This window comes from Pocillopora damicornis, chromosome 9 (genome assembly GCF_964200805.1).
Source record: "Pocillopora damicornis chromosome 9, jaPocDami1.2, whole genome shotgun sequence".
In the NCBI taxonomy this organism is placed as follows: domain Eukaryota; kingdom Metazoa; phylum Cnidaria; class Anthozoa; order Scleractinia; family Pocilloporidae; genus Pocillopora; species Pocillopora damicornis.
In genome coordinates this window covers 13310859-13329356 of record NC_142678.1, presented here as the reverse complement: position 1 = coordinate 13329356, position 18498 = coordinate 13310859, and the positions used below count along the sequence as shown (strand labels likewise).

General features: G+C 38.4%; 3 protein-coding genes and 1 pseudogene across 4 annotated transcripts in view; 3 read left to right on the top strand and 1 right to left on the bottom strand.

Annotated features, from left to right (window-relative positions):
• Positions 1-5109: 5109 nt before the first annotated feature.
• Positions 5110-8306, top strand: LOC149040230 (uncharacterized). The gene has a single exon (XM_089182999.1). The coding sequence runs from the start codon at positions 5683-5685 to the stop codon at positions 7375-7377; it is 1695 nt and encodes a 564-aa protein (XP_089039125.1). The 5' UTR covers positions 5110-5682; the 3' UTR covers positions 7378-8306.
• Positions 8307-9587: 1281 nt separating this feature from the next.
• Positions 9588-10228, top strand: LOC149040229 (low molecular weight phosphotyrosine protein phosphatase pseudogene; annotated as a pseudogene).
• Positions 10229-12079: 1851 nt separating this feature from the next.
• Positions 12080-18498, bottom strand: part of LOC113678639 (tubulin monoglutamylase TTLL4) — a 43211-nt gene continuing 36792 nt past the window's right edge. The window contains exon 22 of the mRNA XM_027195537.2: positions 12080-12677. Coding sequence (XP_027051338.2) covers positions 12603-12677 — 75 coding nt within the window. The 3' untranslated portion in view covers positions 12080-12602. The remainder of the gene's footprint in view (positions 12678-18498) is intronic.
• The window catches only part of LOC149040228 (uncharacterized), a 17198-nt gene continuing 14494 nt past the window's right edge, over positions 15795-18498 (top strand). The window contains exons 1-2 of one of the 2 annotated variants that reach the window (XR_016179890.1): positions 15795-15935; positions 16075-18108. Coding sequence is in view for 1 of the 2 variants with exons in the window: in XM_089183011.1 (XP_089039137.1) it covers positions 16092-17675 (1584 nt within the window). In the remaining variant the exon portion in view is untranslated. Of the gene's footprint in view, positions 15936-16074 lie in introns of both variants that reach the window. The other variant, XM_089183011.1, reaches the window with a different exon arrangement.

The following is an 18498-nucleotide window of genomic DNA, read 5'->3' as shown; positions in this document are numbered from 1 at the left end:
CTCTTTTTTTCTGACGCCAGAGGGCAGAATAATTCGTTTGGGAACGATAAATCCTTTTCAAATAGCTGACTCATTTCCTCATTCTTGTGAGATCTTCTGTGGTAGAGTGACGCCAGTAATTTGGATTGACGATGGTCTAAATCGCGAACGACGCTTCAGTGATTCATGCCAGAGTTTCTTATCGTTTTATTTCATGTCATAACGATTTTTTCTGCTTCCTCAACCCTTTCTCTCTTGGCTCTATTGGCATTGCTATATTCGACAAAACCCATTTGACCCCCCTCCTCCCCCCAAAAGAAATCAGATTTTCTCAGTATCAGTGACAAGTCTTATGAATCAACGAAGCTATCTCTCGAGCCGGAGTTCTTGAGTCTTTTTTCTCTTTTTATTTTTTGCTTCACTATTTCCCTCCCTTCACATCTTAAGTGCTTTCTTGGAGACCTCGAGGAAATTCGGTGACATGCTTAGTTCGCTGCTTTGTGCGAGAGGGTAATTTGATATGATCAACTGAGTTGATATCGTAAATTGGCCACCGTAAAAAGTTTCAAAGCTGAAGTTTCGAGCATTAGCCCTTCGGCAGAACGAAGCTTTGTACTCGAGACGGAGGAAAAGTTTAACTGAGGTGACTGATGGGCTATGAAATTTTATGGCCCTGTGCATCTTTCTGTTATGAGATATAAAAGTTTGAAGTTAGGACAAACTTATCCAATAATCTTAAAAATTTGCAATAATTTACGTAATGAATTTTCATTAAGAGGGTTATCTCATGGATCAAGTTTGTAACTACTGAAGTGTACAGCTGTTTATTTTCCTTGTGATACTCATAGCCTCAGTCTTTTGGACTGTTACCATTCTTGGATATGTTCAGGATTTAGAACTGGTTTTGCCCTGGCCTTTCCACTGCTTTGGTGTGGTTATTTATCGTGTGGAGAAATTTGAATTTATTGGTGTTGTGATATTTCTTTTATGGTTTCCTGAGTAAATGTTTATACTTGTGTTCTAAGACTTCTTTAACCAAGAGGAGTGACATGACACAGTTGTCGAGCTATGTAGAAGGAAGGGACTATCAACATCTGACCGCATCTTAGAAATGCTAAACCGAGTGATGGTTACAGTACTAAACACGTTAGACAGTCCCACGGATCCTGCAGTAGCAAGTAAAGTGTGTATTTAAGAGCTAAATGCGGTCTGCAGTGGCATGAAAGACCAGGAGAAAACCAGTTCTAAATCCTGAACCTATCCAAGAATGATAACGGTCCATGCAGAAGCTATGAATATCACAAATTTTGTCTACCAGCATATAGATGTTGCCGTTCATTTCTGTGGCTTAATTAAGCGTCACCCTGTCACCTTATCAATCGATAGATATTTACCATTGTCAAAAAGAAGAGCTGGAATCAATGCCCTTAAGGGATTCGTTTGATCAGTAAAGAAAAACAAAGAAATCATTTTTGGTGTCTGTCCCGTCGATCGTGTCGCTTAAAGTGTCACACAATCTATATACAGTGGGGGTTTACTGCTCCGGAATGGCTTACAGTTGATACAGAAGAGGAGAAAGTTGACATACTGCATGACGTGAGGATAGTTAAGGCACTGCGTAAACAGGATATGGAGCATCGTATTGTATCATGGATACTTGATCAGGATGGTGTAGAGGAGTACTGGATATAAATGATCCGTGTTATATCGTTACCAGCTCACGCGAGCGAAATATTGTAGTAGACTGTGACTTGACAATCAAGGTGTTTGACAACAGAGGCAAGTTTGAGAAATGTTTCAGAATTCCAGCTCTTCTTGCTGACAATGAAAATATAAGAAATAGTCTTTAAAATTGCGGTTGTTTGGAGTACATTCTGTACATGTGTTAATCTGATATACGCTCTGATGGTATCAGACACTGATATAATAGGGTTTATTTCTAAACTGGATGGCAACTCTAAAGTTTCATCTCGTCAACCGTGATTATTAAGAAGTTCGAGAGGGGAAAGTTTCTAGCCTAATTACTGCAGGAATATTGGCTTTCAGGGGGCTCAGCTTTTCACATGAAGAGACAATTATTACTCAGTGAGCCTAACTGTTTTAGAAGGAAGTCAGTGATTGTTAAATTCATGCCTCTGAAGGCATACTGACACAAAAAAGAAACCTTGACGGTTGAAAATCAGCGAGTGGAATGCAGACCGGGCAATGTAATAAGTTGTTTAATTCAGGGTTTCCGACAAAAGAAGCACCTCTTCCTCTTCCCCCCCATATTTCTCACCAATGGCACCAAAATCTAACAAGAATACGATACATAACAAACTCGTCTGTGACCTTAGTTTCTGTTATTTTAGTCTTTGTTTCCTCTAAGTAAAGATCGAAATCCATCTTTGGGTGATGCTTTGATCAATTCTGAGAAAATGAAAGCCAAGGAAGAAAAGAATAAGGTCACTTTGATAGTTATTTTGGATTTGTTGTGTTGTTTGTAAGTCTGTGTTCATCATGTGGGTCACGGTTCACTGAGGCATTGTCATCATGAGCGTATTCACAATTTTTCATTTTGAAATTGAGACAGTTCATCGTGCATGGCACGTGATGAAAGTTCGTTAAGTTGTTTTTAATTTCGGCGAGAAAAAGTGAACCAGGAGATAAGGAGCAAAAGATAGGGAAAGAACATCTGGTGTATATGTAGCTATGAGAATATTTATCTGTGAATGAATGTGAAATTTACCTGAATGTTATATACCCAGTGATATCCATTTGGGAAGGGTGACACTTTCTGTAATGCTATATACATTGCTGTACGTTCAGTGTTACTTAAATGAAACCCCCCAAAAATAAAAAAAACACACACACGAGAGAAAAAAAAAGACGATAAAAAAAAGACACAAACAGAAAAAAAAACCCGGCCAAGTAAAACTTGGTCAATAAGTATTTTAACTTATGACATGACCATAAGTGATGAAAATTCCCAAAATGTTGTTTCAACCTAAATAGGACGCGATAGACGGGCGCACGTCGGACAACCACGAACAAGATTCAAGATTCCTTTAAGTTTTTCGATTCAGAACAAGAAACTCACGGTTTTTTCCCTATCTTGCTATATATTAGTTGATATTATGAAGAGCAATAACTATTGTTGATTGGTTAAACTTACTGTAAAAAGAGACACGCTGCTGAAAAAGTGAAGTGATCTGTGTTGTGTTTTGCTCTGAGTGGCTCACCTTGCATTTTCACTTTCTAATCATCTGATTACACTGCACTACTTAATGATGCATAAAACACTCACAAGAAGCTAACATCAGTGACGTGCATGAGAGACATATTATTCATAACAAAATACAGTTTATGTTCCGTAGCCTTCCTTTGTCAACTGTATAGTGCAAAGCTGGGCGATAACAATATCTGGTTTGAAATAGCGTATGGGTTTGGGGAGTTACTACATCACGGGCGACGAGCGGGGATAGAAAAAACGACCCAAATATGAGCGGTCAGCAGTGAAACAGCTTCTATACTTCATATAGAGACATATAATTTGTTGTTCCAGAGACAATCGTGTTGTGAAGCCGAAATGTTAACAGTTTACTTCACAGTTTAAGCAATTTTTCAAAAGTGTTGATTGAACTCATATCTTTTACTGCTTTAATAAACAATGGAGACTTCGGAGAGGGAGTCAGTGGCATTTGGAAAGGCACCAAGAATAATTATATATATGGTTTGTAGCTAGCTGCGTGACGTGCGTGACGAAAAAAAAGTATCATGATTTCCGGTTGTCAAAAATGTCAATCAAATTTGGCAGGAACTTTCACCTGCCCTTAGGGTGGCTTCTTGTCAGCACAAGTAGAGTTTAAATTTTAAAGCTGACTATAACAACGAACCAGATGATGAACTTAATGTCATGTACAGACCTTAATTTGCAAGATAAGAAATACAGTCCTTGGTAGTCAATTAAGATAGATTTTCACGAGCGTCAATGGTGCAGAATCGTAACTTGATGGAGCCAACAGTGGACAACATCCCAGAATTCAAACTTTGTGATTTTTTTTCTCGGCTTAAACGCTAAGTCAGTTGTTCAATTGAATAGGAAGAAAAACATTTCGAACGGAAAACAGCATTATTTGCACGTGTGGATCTTTTGAGAAAAGGTCTCCCGAATGGTAAATACATTAGCCTTAACATGGCTGTTTCTCGAAGCTCAGTGTTTTCCTACTTGCCTTTTTTCCACGTGAATTGGGGGTGATTGAATAGATATAATATGCAGTAAAAGAACTTCAGCTGATAGAATTTTAAAATTTCTCATCTTAGGCTGTGGATACAAAATTCAAGTGAAAAGGAAGCCAACTGTGATTAATGCTTTGAACAAGTCAAGATACTTTTTTTTCGTCACACAACAAGTTACATAACGTGAATATCATTCTTCTTGATGCATTTCCCGGTGTCACCAATGCCTTTCCCGATGCCTCCGTTGGTTAATAGAGCATTAAAAGTATTGTTCCAGTTAAAGCTTGAGGAAAATTGCTTAACTTTTTAAGTAGCGAAGTGTAACTTGGTAACATTTCGGCTTTACAACACGATTGTTTTCTGCAACTACAAAACGTACATTTAATTCTTCTTGGTACCTTTCGGATGCCACCGATGCCTTCATTGTTTATTAAAGCAGTAAAAGATATATGTACAATCAACACTTTTGAATTGCTTAACATTTTATTTAGCGAAGTAAACTGTTTACACTTCGGCTTTACAACACGATTGTTTCCTGATACTACAAATGATCTGTCTATATATGAAGCATGAAAGTTGTTTCATCGCTGACCACTCGTATTTGGGTCGTTTTTTCTATCCCCGCTCGTCACCCGTGATGTAGTAACTCCCATGGGTTTGAGTCTCTAAATATAAACTCACTCTTTCACCCTCTGAGTTCACACGGCTCGCTTTTCAGCCCATGCTGTGAGAAGGGATTCCAAAGATTCTTGAAGTCAATTAGATTGTACGTGTGTGGGGCCGAAACCCGATAAGTAGCCAAATACTAATTTGGTTGAAGGAACACGTTCCAGCTCCAGTTGTGGTATAGCAGATATTTACGGGTAACAAGGTAAAGAAAGAACTATAAGTGAATGAAAGAACTTCAAAACACATTAAAGCTGAGAACAAAGCTAACAACTAAGGAAGATTCATGAACAATAATCATCCTTTTTTGCCTCGGGCATCAAACAACATTTCCATTGAGAAGTCGAATGATGCCGTGACGTGATTGAAAATTTCAATGATAACTAGTAACATGTTATTAAAAAAAACAAAGAGAGCTTTAGATTGTACTTTTACTGATACCTGTCAGGGATTTCTAATGCTCACATTATCATTCGTCGGCGAAAGGAAGAACTTAAGACCACAACAGCCTATTTGGGTGTCTGCAATGAGCAACATAACTTTTCAAAGACAAATATGTTTTTCCAACAAAGGATTATTCGAAGAGGTTATAAATCTTCACGCCATCATTCCTTGATTGTTTTCTCTTTGTTATGCTTTGTTTTGTTTTATTTTCTGGGCTGACAGCTATTATCATTCCAAAATTGCAATCATTCTTGAAATTTTGCCATCATTTGTTTTTTCTTTTGCTTTCATCGACGCTTCAGGAGTTACTTATTGTGAAGATTCACTGAAAAAAGCTCCCAATTTCTTCTGATTACAAAGTTCCAAGCTGCCATTATGTCTGCGATCATAACAGCAGTTTTCAAAGCGACTATTGGATGGCTTGTGGATAAAGGCAGAGATGAGGCAGCAAAAAAGCTTAAAGATGGTGACGTAACAGATCATCAGTTTCGCAGCATCATCATGCGAGAAATCGATGACGTGAAGTCCAAGCTGGATGGATTATCAAGGAAAGATTTATTAGCGAGTATTGGATTCTTCAGAGAAGGAATCGAGTTGCTGTATGAAGTATTTGAAGAGAAAAGGTCGAGGAGTGAGTATGGCGCGGATACAGCACAAGCGGCCTGTGCGGAAGCTGTGTCGCTCGCTGAGGGAATGAAACACTTGGAGCTTACTGAATCTGCCACAAGACAGCTTACCAATGCAAAGAAGAGATTCGAACGTGCTCGTGAAAGAGCAACAGATGCCTTTTCTAATGAAGCGCTATCACCAAATGACCGCATCTTAGCAATGCAGTACCGAGTCATGGCAACAGTATTAGAAACAATAGACCATCCCGTAGATGCTGTAGCACCATGTAAAGTGTGCATTGAAGAGCTAAACGGTCTTCCCGTGGTTCAGCGAAGTTTTGAAGAACAGCTCAGGACAGGTATCACGGCAGTGAAGAGTTTATTTAATAAAGAAGAACGACGGAAAGTTATTTCCGGTGTCTGTCTCGTCAACCGCGTCGTCTACGATGTCGCACAAACAGTGCACGTTAAAGAACCATTTACAAATGAACCATTTGCAAAAGAATTATTTCCACCATTGCCCATGATTGACACAGGGAAGGAGAAAGTTGATCTGTTGCAAGACCGGAGAGTAACAAATATACTTCGTAAACAGGGTATGGAGAACTGTAGTGTACCATGGATACTTGGTCATGATGGCAAAGAGGAGATCGGGAATTATAATCTTGCTGCTATCGCCACCAACTCAAGTGGGCAATATATTGTAGCAAACAATTTCTCGACAATCAGGGTGTATGACAGCAGTGGCAAGTTTGTGCAATGTTTCAGTCTTCCTCCTCTTATTGATGACAGCGGTGAAAAGCTATCGATGTATTCGTGGTTTCGGCTAGCCACAGACATGAATGACAACATTTATGTCCTGGTCGAAGGAATTAGTGGTGAGGACCAATGCTGGATTTTTAAGTTTAACAAAACCGCTGATCATCATCACAAGTTTCGCGTCAGGACAATGGGCGATAAATTTAACTGTTATGAACTGTCGGTTAGTGATAGTGGTACAGTGATGGTACTGAAGAGTAAATGGTGCGAGACACATCATATTGTGGATGTTTATGAGACTGATGGTCAGTTTGTTTGCAGTTTTGGAGAAAAAATCTTGACGAACCCCTGCGACATCACCACTGTAAGTGATGGCAGAGTTATGGTGGTACAAGGGTTATGTGTTCACATATTTAGCAAACAAGGTGACCATCTAAACACGTTTGATCTGAAAATGTCTATGACGTTTTCAAAAATTGCATTTCACAGGGCAAGTCAACATGTCGTGGTGGTCGGTAATGGGGGCTATGATATGAACATCTTGCAAATAGAAATTTACACCAAAGATGGTGAGTTTGTGCGAAGTACTTCTGTTAATATGGGACGGTACCTTCCTCTGCTGGGGATGGCAGTGACCACTGAGGGCCGCATTGCAGTAGAAACTAATCTTGATAGTTTAGGACGCAAACTAATCATTATTTAAAAATCACGCTTAGTTTACAGACTAAGTGTTCGCATCAATAATCATGCAATTAACATAATAAGCACAAAGCCTTTATTTTCCACACGGCATGATGTAACTTAAGACTAAAGTTTTATGCCCAAAATGAAAGCTTTTATAGCCTCAATTTATTAACTTTTGATGCGTTGGAATTTAATTAAACAAATGCAATGCAGTTTTGAAATTTTCTTGAAAAATAAGTATTACATCATTGATCATGTAGGAACTTTATTGATGGCTCCAGGCTTAGCTAGAGATATGATGCCTATTTGGAAACCAGCCTTGTGGTCCTCACCTCTTCATATTTGTTTATGATTCTCATTACCTATTTACTGGATAATGGATGGATATTTTAAGGAGAAGTTAAACTGATGTGATTCTCTTGTGTGTGTGAAAGGGGTTGATATCCAGTCTCTCTCACACGTATGTGCGTCATTTTATATTTTAATCATGGTGTTCCTATCTTTCAATGATTTTAATGAACATTAGCCTTTATCCGTCTTTTCAGCGTAATGCGTGGACAGTTACTGCTGTAATAGGCCCAATGTTTGCTTAAGTAGTTTTGAGCACTTGCGCTTTTCTTGTCGAATGTTTCATTAATCAAATTTAGTATTTTATTTGGCTGTTGTTTCCTGCGTGACAGTTTTCAAACAAGACCAATTTCTGCGGTGAACTTTGTCGCGTGATAAATTTAGATGGTAAAAAATGAGTATAATCATCCTCGGAGATCAAATTAAACTTGTCAATAAATGCTAATTAATTCATAGCTAGCGGAGCACGCGGGTGAGATGATGTGAATCCTTTGCTCTGCTTGGCTACTCAAGCGGGCAAAATGGAACTCTTGCCCGCAAACGAAAATTGTAAATTTTTTGTATTTAGTGGAAACTGAAATATAATCAGTAAATCTTACCACTTGCTGAATTTGTTCTTGTTTTCCCTTATGTTCTTCTTTTTTGTATGATTTCGTTGAACTTCGAATACGACTCTTGCCCCACAGCTTCCAACTTCCCGTACCACGTTCTCCCATCTCTAGTTCTTTTGCAACCCTTTGTTTCCCAACTCCTGCCCCTCTTTGTATTACTCCCGTCTTCGGTTTGATTAAAAGGACTATTAATTGAACTAATTGCATATCTATCATGTTAAATTTTCGCTCTTCGCCGGAAGCAGCTGTTGTCGTGAGCTGTATGAAAGCTGGCTCCAACGAACGATTCAAGTCACTACTCATCCATTGTTAAACCGTTTGCATTTTTGATCGTTCAGTTTAAGCGCTGATAGACTACTGTTATTGCACATTATTGTTCGGCTGGTCTCGAAGTCACATTTTAAAACTACTCGGATTTCTTCGAGAAATTGAGATCTTTTTAAAACCGCTGCAAAAAGTTTTAAAAGTTGTTCATACATTCTATGATACATTTATTCACTAGCGGTATGATTCAACTATGTGATTATGTGATTGTAACATAAATATATGCAGAAACGAGGACTGATTTTGTTCATTGCCGCATATAAAAATACTGATGCTGATCAATATGGCCTCAGACGACGTTGGACCTAATTCGCTTTGCTCGCCGAATAATTCCGACTGCTGAAACTGTTTACATGTTTCATGTTCTCTCATTCATGACGTATGACGTAGCCGACTTCGAGAGGTATCTAATTACGCCGGCTGATTTCAATTTTGTTTCCTCTCGAATGAAATTATCTGTAATGCTTCGGTGGACCTTAAATGGAATTAAGTGTAAAAAAACCCTTTGCTGGGTACAGGTTTTTCACTGGTTGATGAGCAGTAAGAATCAACAAACGAGTGCCTTTTCAATTTCTGCTCCCGCTTCCCGCCCACGTGTAGATCCCTTCTCCCGCCCTCTTAAGTTTCTGCCTTCTGTTCTCCGAGCTCGTTCCTCTTTGTTCCCCTGCACGTTTGTCGTGCAAGGCACTCTTACCCAATATCCTTCATTTGAAAAGTAGCATAAACTATTCGTTAGTTACATCACAGGATTCGAACGATTTGAATAAAATTCGGTGTTTATAGCTGTCGTTATTCGAGAACTTGAAAGAAAGAGCGTCCAGATGTTTCAAGTTGGTCGATTCCCAGTGCGCGTGCGCGATGAATAATTTGAATAGTTTACCCTTCTAACAAGCTGCAAATTAGGATAGAGGCACTTTACCATTTATTCGCCTTGTTGCAATCTAAGATGGCGGATTCTAAATATCGAAAAAAAAATCCTGTTCGTTTGTCGAGGGAGCACTTGTCGTTCTCCTTCCGCTAATGCGATTTTAAGGCACCTTTTACAGGAACGTGAAGATAGGAACGAATGGGAGATTGAAAGCGCTGGAACTCATGTTTTCCGTGAAGGACTCCCATCGAACGAACGAGGGTTGCAAGTGTTGAAGAAACATGGAATTGCTAGCAACCACCGAGCAAGACAATGATGATTTTCGTCATTTCGATGTAATATTGGCCTTTGATGAGAGCAATGTACGAGGTCTGAATGAAACTTTTAAGCCAAATGACGGCACTGCGCGAGCGTAGGTAAAACTGTGTGGAACATATGACCCCAAAGGACAGTTGATCATACACGATCCTTACTATGGATACATTTCAGATTATGAAATGATGTTCGATCATGTTTACAAATGCTATGTGGAGTTTTTGAAACAGTGTTAGAGAAGAGGAGAACTTACTGGTTTATCAATCACCGAGTCAATAATTTTAATATTTTCGAATTAGACGTACTAAAGGAACATAATTATTTTTTAGGGATGACGATGAGTGTATCTAGGTGTATTATAACGCTCTGAATACTGACCACAGCACGAGAGAAAATGGACGAAACATCGAAACTGCAATGTTTTATATCCATGCATGATTTACACACACAACTGAACACAGACTAAAGCGCTGGTCAAAATTCTCTCAAGTTTGGTTTTTTTTTTTTGCTTTTCAGATAGAGAAAGTTTTAAGTTGTGAGCCTGCCAAAACAAATACTGTGACAACTAGCTATTGTTATTTTCAAAGCTCCACAGTGACATATAGTTTTTCATGGTCTATTACCGCGCTTAAGACGATTTTTCCAGGAGGTACCCCGTTTTGTGGACAGTAACCTCCTTCAAATTTTGCTCCATCAATTTTTTTTTCAAACGATCTTTCGCATCTTACGGACCCTTTGCCGCTACGATGACTAATATAAATTTCAGAAAAAGATTTAAACGACATGGCTGGTTGATTATTTCACCGCAGGCTACTGAATAAGAAGCAAAAGCAACGCCACTAATTTGTTTTGCCGCACACGGAGACTTTGACAACTTAACACACAGGAAAAAAACAGCAGGATTTAAGATCACCGCAATAACTAAATTTATTATGGTAATTAATTACAACTTTATTTCAAATTTGTTGAAATCACGAGATTCAGTCGTTGGATACAAAATGTCTCTCATTTTCCTGCAATTTAATCGATTTCTTTAAACAAGTCTTGAAATTTGATTATTATATAGTTTATTACATCCATTTTGAAATCACAAAATTCAGTCGCTCAATACAAAATTTCTCTCATGTTCCAGCAATTTGATTGATTTCTTTAAACAAGTCTTGAAATTTGATTGGTTGTTGTATTTTAGTAGAGCGGTCTCATTGGTTGGGATAAAGATGCGATTTAGGAAATAGACACATCTGTCATACATCACACCGGTTACGGAGATTCGATCCGGTCAGCCTCTTCGTGTAACGTCACAAGTTTAAGTTAACAACATGCACAAGATTAATTCTTTTTACTCTTTTTTACTTTTGTTTTTCATTTGTTTTTCCATTTTTCGTTCGAGGGTTTAGCAGGTAAACCATTTTGGAGACTTGAGTGTTAAGCTTATCCATTTTTGTTTCTCGATGGACACATTTCGGAATCTCTGTTTCTCCCCCTGCACACATCAGAGTTCAACGAACGATTCTTCACAATCGTTTTTATTCGTTAAAATAATTGTGTTATATTATTCGCACGGAGTTAAAAGTTGTTCGAATAAAGCACCCGGGTCTATACCATCATTATCATACAAAACACAAGTCTTGGAATTAACATACGCCGTGCAAGTTACTCCAATTACTAACTCCCGTTCTGTCAACCCTTATGAAAGCACACGTTCAATATGCTTGAAAGCGTGCCGTGCGGGAGCCAAGGTAACTAAGTCTACTACACGAGATCGAGGCTTGCCAGGGGACTCCCCAGAGTAAGAAAGAAACAATGGTAGGAGGCCCTTTTTCCCTTTGAACCGCATCTAGGAGGAGCACCGATGGTGTCGCTGTGAGTCAGCAATGCGGTTTTAATGTCTTTCCAGACAGTTGATTTGTTGCTGTTTGCTCTGTAATTATCTTTAGTCTTATTTCAGATTCTCCGAAGAGATACTTGGAATGTTTATGTTTTATTTGGACCATTTGGGGTCTAGCAAAAACAGAACTGAAGTTATCTTTCAGTTATGTTTCACGATGAAATGCAGCGTTTTTAATTCGTTATCAATTCCTTCATAGTTAAATCAATTAGTAGCCTTTTCTGTGGAAATTGTTTTGCCATTTAGTACATAAATAGATAGAATATGGTAAAAAGTTGTGTCAATCATGGAAATTGGATTTAAAAGCATTAAGAAGTTTTTACTGTTATATACATCTGATCAATATCATGAAGAAAATTCGATGTTTGGAAATTATGAATAAAAAATAATTATTTATAAGGTATCATCATCTCAACAATACCTTTCTTTCGTTATTGCAGTTCTCTAAAGCTTTGGCTATAAACATTTCTGCTCCAGATCTGTAAACAGAACTTCGGTAGAGTGATGATTTTTTTTAAACATTATATTCACGTTTACTCTAACCCCACACGGGTTAAATGTGTCATGAAAATAACGTCTATTCTCACTTTTCGCTCTTTGTATACGTAAAATATGAATATGTACATTTATATTACAAGAACGCTTGCAGTTCGAAATGAATCAATTAAACGCTCAAGCATATCTATCTGAGCTTAAATTGAGTCTGTTCAGATGAATCAACAGTTCATGAAGAACTCGCTTCTGTGGGCATGTCTCAATCGTGCAATGCGCATGTCGGCTCTGGATGCACTCTTCACCCTCCCCCCGATACACACTGGCTGTGGATTAATATTAGGGAGAGAGGGTATGGTAGTTGTTATCACAGTAAGCGGCCCTCTATCCTGCACTAGTCAGATGTTTGATTTCATCCGAGCTCTCAGCATCTGCCGGGTTCGCTCAGAGGATGTGGCCGAGCTGGAAGACATCTGATGAAAAAAAGAGAATAAGTTGAAAATCAAGCGTAACAATTTCATGATATGTTAGGCTACGTATGTTAGGCTATGCAAGGTCTGCGTATGCAAGGTCTTCATATAAACACATACACACAACCCACAATTCCTCCAGTCGCTCTGATGAAGGGCTAATTCTCGAAATGTTATCTTCGAACTCTTCACGGTGGCTAATTTACGTTATCAATTCAATTGATAATACTAATTACCCTATGCAAGGTTTGACTGGTCTCCAGTCTTCCTCGTGGCGCTGGTGGCCATCACAGAAACCCGTGGGCGGATGTGTGATGATAAAGTCGAGTGGAAAAGAGGAAAATGGCTTCTACCCTCCTTGCTCCAGCGTGGTTTATCATTACCTATTAATTTTCGGTTCTTTTTGATAAACAAAGCTTATCAATTTAGGAATCTCATTCATGGTCCTAGGCTAATCATCACTGACCCTCAACATCATAATTGTAAGCATATTTCTTTTTAAGATGCGATTATTAATTCACGATTTTAGCTGCTAATCATTTTCTTATACCGAGGTAAAACCAGCATGTGGCGGATATATTTGTCAATTCTCTTTGTATATTTTTGTCGGATGACGTGAGATTATTATAAGGAGAAGCTGAATGTGATTCCTTTCTGTTAGTGAAAGGGTTGATAGACACTTTTCTTTGGGTGTATTTTTATGATTTGATATTTTAATAAGTGTGTTCCTAGACCCTGTATAATTGCAGCCGTGGCATTCACTGTACTGATTCGATTTAGCGCTCGGGGCGATTATTTACTTTTGGCACCTCAAAGGAGAGCGCTTATTCGAGACAAGGTGGTAATTAGAGACAGGGCGCTAATTAAGAAAAGGGCGCTTACCGGTATTTCTTTTTTAGAAAAAGCAGAATATGCAAAACAAAGCTTTGATGATTTTATTTGAAGAGAATAAAGAAGACTGGAAAAAGGAGTTGTAGTCTCTTGATCCTTCCTGATTAGAACGACCAGCCTAGCAATCGTCACACGGAAAACATGTCTTATTGACAAAACGATGGTCTCCTAGATTCGTTCATCCCACATAGATCGTACTTACCACGTTGAAGTTGCAGTTTGGTAAAAATGAGAGATGGACACGCGTGCAGGGCTGCACGCGTACGCTGCTTACGAAAATTTTAGACACGGTTACTGCGTCATTTTACTCGCTTAAACGGCGTGCTATTTCACTCGCCAGCGTTTCATTTTATTCAGTGTCGAGCTCGACACACTTCTTTGCTCCAGTTGATCAGTTTTAGAAAACAAAAACAACAAAATTCATTCTTTAATCCCAAAAAGTTATCAGGCTAATTACAATTTTAGGAAACAGAGGAATTTCAATCTTAATCTGAAAGACCGACAGAGCGGCAACAAGTTTCATAAATATGTGTTGCAGAAACAGTTTGTACAATTAATTAATGTGAAGTTACGCAATTCAGTTTTATCTGCAATTTAATTTTAATAAAACACAGTCTATCTATCTATCTATCCATGTAATTCGCGCGTTTGTTTTTATCGTGCAATTCGAGCAATAGAAAATTTTAATCAGGTGTGCAAAGCATGAACACCGGCTCCGCTCCGAAGCCGGCGTGTCATTTTTCTCGCTGCCGTTCGTTCACCTTATTCTCTGTTTGCCCGTGGAGGGTCACATTTATGACGAGGTCATTCGTTTGAAGGAACTGTGCACTCACGTAAACATAATATAGATGAAAGACTGAGACGAAAACCACTGTTTTTGCAATGAGGCTTTAAGTGATAAATCAAAGGAAGATGAACCCCTACGATTGATCTCAACGTCTATGTATTCTAACAGTGCTATCACTGAAGCAGAATAGGGGTAGCTTTTAGTGCAGGCGTTTTATGAGGACGAGTTAACCTTAACAAGCTTGCGATCGTTTATTCAACCGGCCTTGTTTTGTTTGATGCAGGGAAGTAGCGATAGCCGTGAGCTAAATGAAAGCTGGCTCCAACGAATGATTCAAATCACTACACATCCATTGTTGAACCGTTTGCATTTTTGAGCGTTCAATTTAAGCGCTGCTAGACCATTACTGCACATTATTGTTCGGCTAGTGTCGGAGTCACATTTTAAAACTAATCGGATTTCTCCGAGAAGTTAAAGTCTTTCCAAAACCCCTGCGGAAAGATTTAAAAGTTTGTCATACATTGTATGATACATTTATTCACTTGCAGTAGTATTTAGCTTTGCGATTGTGTGATTTTAACAGAAGCATCTGCAGATGCCAGGTCTAATTTTTCATTGCCACATACAAAAATGCTGAGGCTCATCAGTAAAGACGAACTCAAGGAATGAGAATTTTGTAAATTGAAAATTACGCCCATGATTGTTTTTGTAATCATTATTCAACGCATTTTTCCATCTTAAGCCTTAGCGCCAACCCACTGTGCGATATTTGTTCAGGAATTGTCGATTCCTTTATTTTCATTGATTAATAAAGTCGGGTTTTTCTTATCAGTAAAGAGCTATTGTGTTCAGATGACAAACAAAATAATTCATGGTTGCTTCTAGATATGAAATTTCTCTTCTGGAGTTCAACTCGACATCTCACTCGTTCGCTGCGCTCACTCGTGAACTATCGAGTTGAACACTCGAGGAGAAATTCTTCTTGAAATGTAGACTATGTTCTTAATTACAGTTCAAATTCATCATTGTAATGATATTCACACCTGTCTGTTTTGTTTTCAACTTTTGTTGATTTCCTAGCTACGTGTGACGTCTCTCCGTTTGAATTATTTCTCTGTATCTTAAACTACTTGAAAAACTTAGCTTCACATTCTCCTGTTCCTTTTCTGGAAAAAATTTATTGCTGATCTTAGCATGGTCGCGTATTATTGTTTTACTTTCCATGATGGAATTCTTACTAAACAATTTTCAGTTTAAAGGTTTACTTTCAATTATGATAGAGCCAAAAAGAAAATGAATTGATCCTCTTTGATTAGTCAAAGATTAGAACTGGCTCAAAACATCATGATATCAATTGTATTCACAGTCATATTGTATTCATAGCTATCTGTTACTTTTCCAGCTGTCGTTCATTTGCCATGAATGATGTTTCCTTGAGTTGTATTTTTTCGCTGTGTCTTCAGTTGCCCGAGGAAAACAACTTAAGAAGTTGAATAGTTTTTTAGGGTTGCTTCATTTTGACTGTCTAACTTTGAACACATATCGACAAAATTGTCTTCATTTCTTTCGTCGAATATTTACCGGTTAGTATACAAACTTTGACCCTAGTTGTTAATAGGCCTTCGATTCATTCGCGCCGGAAAAATCGAGAAAAAACTTTTAATATCGAAGGAGTCTTCATAAGCTGCAAAATATTTTCAATTTCCTATGATTTTTTCCCAGTCAGTATCAAGTACTAGATGATAACATCAGTTTTTAAAACTATTATTGGATGGCTTGTGGAGAAAGGCAGAGAAAAAGTTGCAGAAAAACTTAAAGATGGCGACGTAACAGATCAACAGCTTCGCAGCATCATCATACGTAAAATTGACGATGTGAATTCCAAGCTGGATGGAATATCAAAGAAAGAATTGAGAGCAAGTAACAGCTTCTTTAGAGAAGGAATCGAGTACCTGTATGAAGTATTTGAAGAGACTAGGTCGAGGAGTGAGCTTACTGAATCTGCCACAAGGCAGCTCGCCAATGCAAAATACAGTTTCAAACTTGCTCGTCAAATGGCAACCATTGCTTTTTCAAATGAAGGGCTATCACCAAATGACCGCATCCTAGCAATGCAGTACCGAGTGATGGCAACAGTATTAGAAACAATAGACCATCCCGCAGATGCTGTAGCACCATGTAAAGTGTGTATCGAAGAGCTAAACGGTATGCCGGTGGTTCAGCAAAGTCTTCAAGAACAGCTCAAGACAGGTATCATGGCAATGAAGGGTTTATTTAGCAGAGAAGAACGACGGAAAGTTATTTCCCGTGTCTGTCTTATCAATCGTGTCGCTTACGATGTCACACAAATATCCGTTAAAGAACCATTGCCACAATGGCCCATGATTGATACAGGAAAAGAGAAAGTTGATCTGCTGCGAGACCGGAGAGTAACAAAAATACTTTGTAAACAGGATACGGAGAACTGTAGTGTATCATGGATACTTGGTCATTTTGGCGAAGAGGAGCACAGGTTAAATAATCCGCTTGGTATCGCTACCAACTCAAGCGGGCAATATATTGTAGCAGACTGTGACAAGACAATCAAGGTGTTTGACAAGAGTGGCAAGTTTGTGCAACGTTTCAGAGTTCCTGCTCCTCTTTTAGATGACATGGGTAAGCACCTATCCTTTACATACCGGGTGGTTCATCTGGTCGCAGACATGAATGACAACATTTATGTGCCGGTCAAAGAAACGAGTTGTGAGGACTCATACTGGATTTTTAAGTTTAACAAAACTGCTGACGAGCATAACAGTTTTCGCGTCAGGACAATGGGCTGCGAATGCAAACTGTCAGTCAGTGATAGTGGTAAAGTGGTAGTACTGAAGAGGAACTCTGGAGAGAGTTATGGGATTGTGGATGTTTATGAGGCTAATGGTCAGTTTGTTTGCAGTTTTGGAAGACAAATCTTGAGTTACCCGTGCGACATGACTACTGTAAGTGATGGTAGAGTTATGGTGGTGGAAGGATGGCTTTCGACGCCAGGTGTTCACATATTCAGCGAACAGGGTGACCATCTAAACAGGTTTGATCTGCAAAGGTTTCTGAGATCTCCAAAAATTGCATTTCACAGGGAAAGTCAACAAGTCGTCGTGGCCGGTAATAAGGAATCAGACATCTTGTATGTAGGGATATACACCAGAGATGGTGAGTTTGTGCGAAGTACTCTTATCCATATGGGAGAGTCCTTTATTCTGAATGGGATTGCAGTGACCACCGAGGGACACATTGCAGTAGTAACCCGGATTCTAGGTTCAACAAAAAAAGTAATCATCATTTAAAAAACGCACTGATTTTCCATTCTTACTTTCACGTTTAGTTTACTAACTGTTTATTATTACATAATAATAATAATAATAATAATAATAAAAAACACAAAGCCTTTATTTTTCACAGGGCATGATGTAGCTTGAGACAAAAGTTTTATGCCTAGAATGAAAGCCTTTATAGCCTCAATTTATTAACTTTTGAAGCGTTGAAATTTAATCGAACAAATATGATGCAGTTTAGAAAATTTTCTTGGAAAATAAGTACTACATCATTGATCATGTAGGAACTTTATTGACGGCTCCAGGCTTAGCTAGAGATATGATGCTTATTTGGAAATCAGCCTAATGGTCCTCACTTCTTTAGATGTATTAATAAAATTGCACATTGCAGCTGCCATATATTTCTTTGTAATGCGAGGAAATACTTTTTTTATGTCATGGCAAGGTGACACATCTGACACAGCAATAAGCTGAGATATTTATTTATTCTCATTACCTGTTCATTGGATAATGTATGGATATTGTAAGGAGGAGTTGAATGCGATTCTCTTGTGTGTGTGAAAGGGGTTGATATCTAGTCTCTCTCACATATATGTGCGTCATTTTATATTTTAATCATGGTGTTCCTATCTTTCGATAAATTCAAAACTAGCCTTTATCCGTCTTTTAAGCATAATGCGTGGACAGTTACTGCTGTGATAGGCCTAACGTTTGCTTAAGTAGTTTTGAATGCTTGTGCTTTTCATGTCGCATGTTTCATTAATCAAATGTAGTATTTTATTTAGCTGTTGTTTCTTGCGTGACAATTTTGAGACAAGACCAATTTCTGCAGTGA

Bases quoted from the DNA above. Each gene is read 5' to 3' on its own strand.
- LOC149040230 (XM_089182999.1), top strand. From the start codon at position 5,683: ATGTCTGCGATCATAACAGCAGTTTTCAAAGCGACTATTGGATGGCTT.